This window comes from Drosophila grimshawi, unplaced genomic scaffold (genome assembly GCF_018153295.1).
Source record: "Drosophila grimshawi isolate 15287-2541.00 unplaced genomic scaffold, ASM1815329v1 contig_80, whole genome shotgun sequence".
NCBI lineage: Eukaryota > Metazoa > Arthropoda > Insecta > Diptera > Drosophilidae > Drosophila > Drosophila grimshawi.
This window is the reverse complement of record NW_025063639.1, coordinates 917,501-921,829: the sequence shown is the minus strand read 5'-3', so window position 1 is coordinate 921,829 and position 4,329 is coordinate 917,501. Positions and strand designations below refer to the sequence as shown.

At 29.6% G+C, this 4,329-nt stretch overlaps 1 protein-coding gene across 1 annotated transcript in view; it reads left to right on the top strand.

Annotated features, from left to right (window-relative positions):
- The first annotated feature begins 348 nt into the window (after positions 1 to 348).
- LOC6570267 (transcriptional activator cubitus interruptus) overlaps positions 349 to 4,329 on the top strand; it is a 10,868-nt gene continuing 6,887 nt past the window's right edge. The window contains exons 1-2 of the mRNA XM_043215879.1: positions 349 to 552; positions 3,710 to 4,134. Coding sequence (XP_043071814.1) covers positions 515 to 552; positions 3,710 to 4,134 — 463 coding nt within the window. The 5' untranslated portion in view covers positions 349 to 514. The remainder of the gene's footprint in view (positions 553 to 3,709; positions 4,135 to 4,329) is intronic.

Below are 4,329 nucleotides of genomic sequence, written 5' to 3'. Positions count from 1 at the left end.
AGGCATTGCAAGAGCTGCTGCTGCTCAGTCAGTAAGACGACGACGACGACGACGACGACGTCGACGCGCCGTGTGCCTGTTTGCCGTTATTATATTGACTTTGTCACACTTAATTTATTTTTTGCCTTGCTGTTAGTACAAATTAAGTGCTTCATTTGCAGCAGCGTTTGTATATGTGTATGTGTATTGTGTCTATGTGTGTGTAAATACTGTATGAGAAATTATGCAAAATAAATAACATCAAAATACAAGTGCTAAAAATAATAATGAAATTCCAATGATAAATACAAATATATATTATGTGTATGTTCATCTGTGTTTTTAATTACATATATATGTGTATATAAATATTCGCAATTCATCAGTTGTAATTGAAAGCAAATCGTTGCATTTTCCGGCGGCGAACTTTATGCATGTGAAATGCCGTGACAGAAGTGTGTCTCTTTTCACATCGCATCCTAAGTGCTACTAAAACAAAATTCCTTCTCAAACGGCGAGCGGAGCTTCAATCGAAATGGATGCGTACACATTACCCACATACTTCCCACTCGCGTAAGTAACAACAAACTGAGCCTCACTGGCTGCTTCAAAATAGAATGCATGCCTGCGAAGTCCTGTGTATTTTTTTGGTTGTTAGGGAACATCCTTTAAATTGTCATACGACCAATTTTGTTGTAGTGGCATGCACATAAGTGTAAATATTTGTTATATGTATTATACATAATAGAGAAAAAATACTTAAATAAATAAATATAAATTGAGGTATTCATAACTAATGTAATATACGCTCTGTTTAAAAATTGCAATTAAATTAAATGAAATCCTGCAGCGCATCGCTGTATTGTTATCGATTGTCTGCAAGGAGGCTCATAGCGATCGCTGTGTATAAGCAAAATCTCTATGAAGAAGAAGAAGATGTGCTTACGGGCTAGCCTAGCACAAGAAGACGCAGCAATAGTTAAACTGTAAATGCGACGCCAAAACTTTGTATGCAGTTAATTGAGATCTCAGCACACAAGCACATGTGCAACCATGCAAGCAAGCATGTGTGTGTCTGTGCGTATAAATAGCAGGCGTAATAAAGAGCTTCAGTTTTTGGCCTCCCTTTCTGGATGCTGCTGCATGCAAAAGGCTCAATGTAAATGTGAATGTCGATTTTGTGGATGTGAATACGGGTTGTGAATATGGATGTCTTTGTTAGTGTCACGACGTCTTTTTCGGCATCATTTTATATATTTCCCTTGAGCACTGCATCAATTCCTTGAGCACTGCTTCAATCCCAAGAACCTGTTTTAATCATCTAAAAAAAAACAACAAACATATAATTATAAATATATATATATATATATATATATTATATTATAAATAAATTTTTTTAGCCACCAAAATCGTATTATTAATTTTGATTTATTTATTTTATTTAGTGGCTCCAAGAAAACAGTGCACAACTTAAAAAAGCCTTTAAAATAAATTGTACAATAAAAATTAAAGCTATTAAAATTAAAATCCAAGTCGCTTTATTATTACTATTATATGTTTATTTAATTTAACAATTCTTAAAAACGGTACACAAATATTAACAAGCTTTTGAAAAATATCAATTTTACATTAGATGAATGTATAAATATATAAATTGGATTATAAAAAGGAAAAATTTAAATATACAGGGAACTTTATATAAAAACAAATCAAAGTCGCTTTATTATTATTAATATTATTTATTTTATGTAATGTGCTTTAAAAAAAGTCCTCCAATTTATAAAAAGTACAAATTTTAAAATAAGTTAATGTAATATAATATAATAAAATTAATATAAATTAATGAATAATATATAAAATTAAATATTAAGATATACAAGCTAATTTACGTCGAATGCAAAATTCAACTTGCTTTATTATTTATTTATTAAATTATTCTATTTTAAAAATACAAATTATAAATTAAATTAAATATATTGCATAATAGCCATATTTAAAAATAAAAATATACAACATATTAATATGAAAACCAACATCCAAATTGCTTTTCTATTTATTTATATAATAAAAAACTTTATTTAATAGAATTATTACAAAAATTAATATTTAAATTAAAAAGATGAGAGAGTAAACATAATAAAGGATATATAATAAGCATTAAGGAATTAAAATAAATGTTAAGTAAGCATTGTTTAAAATCAGAAAACCAATTATAAACTTAAAAATAAAGGCAGTAAATGAAAGACTAATAAGGAATTGGAATTAGATTTTCTATATTTAGATTCTATTGCTATTAACGTGGTTCGCATATAAAAACAGTACCTTTAAAATTTTTTTCTATTTGTTGGGCAGCAATAATTATTATATAAAGTAACATATGGAATTCGAAGAAATATATATATATATATATATATATATATATATATATAGAATTTGGTATTCACATCACGAACAAAATTGAGTTTGACATAGATAGACTTGGTTTTAAATTTTTTATTATCCCCAACGATTTGCGCAATTTAAAATAAAAAGAATACACAAATGGGCAACGAGAAAATACCCTGTATTATATTAATTATATTTTATTTTCATTTTTTTATTTAACTAATTAAATAAGCATTTTAATTCAATTATCGGCTATAAATTAAGGTTAACTGAGCTTGAAATCTATTTATTTTGGGAAATTGGGATATACAACTTCTCTAAAATTGATTAATAATATTTAGTTATTTATTAATTTTGTTTATTTATTTGTTAAACATACAAACTTTAAAGGATTGAAATTTAAAATACCACTTTCATATTTGTTATTTTTGTATCTATTTATTTAATGTGTAAGCAAATAGATGTTCTCTATTATTTAAGTATTTATTATATTTTTAAGTATTTATTTTTGTAATTATTCATTATTTATATCTTTTATTTATGTGTGTGTATTTTTGTATATTTACTTGTATACTATTTATAAGTATTAATATTTACAGGTCGCCGTTATATTTTTTTGTCTATATTATGATTTAATTGTACTTTGATACCGAAGGTATCACAATATGTTGCTGTCTGTCTGTCCATCTGAATGAATGCAACTTTTTTCGTTCTTGCCCACTCCGGCGCCTAAAAACGATTAAATCCAATATCCCCCGCTATTAAGAGCTACAGTTACCAAACTTTGAATGTAGATAGTAAGATCGTACTCCAAATTTTTTTTTGGCCACGCCCACTCTCGTCTGTCAAATTTTCAAAAGCCTATATCTCCTGTAATTTAAGAGCTAAAGTTACCAAACTTGGAAGGAAGATTACTAAGATCGTACTCCAACATTTTTTTTGGCTACGCCCGCCTCCGAAATTACCAGAAGCCTATATATCCCGCAATTTAATAGCTACAGTTACTAAACTTGGAAGGACGATTACTAGGAACTTTTTCTAATACATTTTTCGGTCATGCCCTCTTCCGCCCTCCAAAATTTCCAAATCCCATATCTCCAGTACTTCTTGGCTACACCCACCCTGTCCTTTGTTAATTGTTATCTGCTGGAATAACTTATGGTATCAAAGTATTTTACAGTCGGTTATCTTATATTTATTTTTACTTATTTATTTATTCATATATTATATATATTATTTATGTATATTAATTTGAATAGGTCTATATTTTATATTTTATATTTTATATTTTAATTTTGTTTTTATTTTTATATTATTTATATTTTTAATTTCATAATATTTACAGCTATACGGAACTGCAGTTTTTGGCATCCCGTCGTGCCGCGGCTGCCGCTGCAGCTGCCTCCGTGATGCCCAGTTCCCCTGGTGGTGGTCACACAACGGACGTGAGCAGTACGGTGCCGGTGCCCGGTTCACCCATTCCGTCAGGATTGGCAGACTCGACACCCACCACTGCGAATATGGCGACAACAAATGGCACAAATGGTGCCACAAATCAGGCGCTGGCAATTGGCAATCTTCCCGCCCATCATCATCATCATCATGTCCACAGTCACAGCCACAATCACAGTCACAGCCATGTCGGAGTCGGAGTGGGCGTAACTGGACAACCACCGCAGCAACATGATTTCCATCCGGCCTATAGAATTCCCAGCTATATGGAACAGTTTTACTCCTTGCAGCGCAGCAGTCCCACGGCTTCCTATCATGGTATGTATCCTCTAAAGAAGATATAATAAATATATTATAAATAATTTATAAATATGTTAAAACCGAATTTTAAATTGCAAATTTAACTTTAATCCACTATTATTATCAGTTTCTTATATATTATAACTAATATTTATAATTAATTATAAATTATTAATATATTTATAGATTTATTTTATCTAAAATCAATTAATT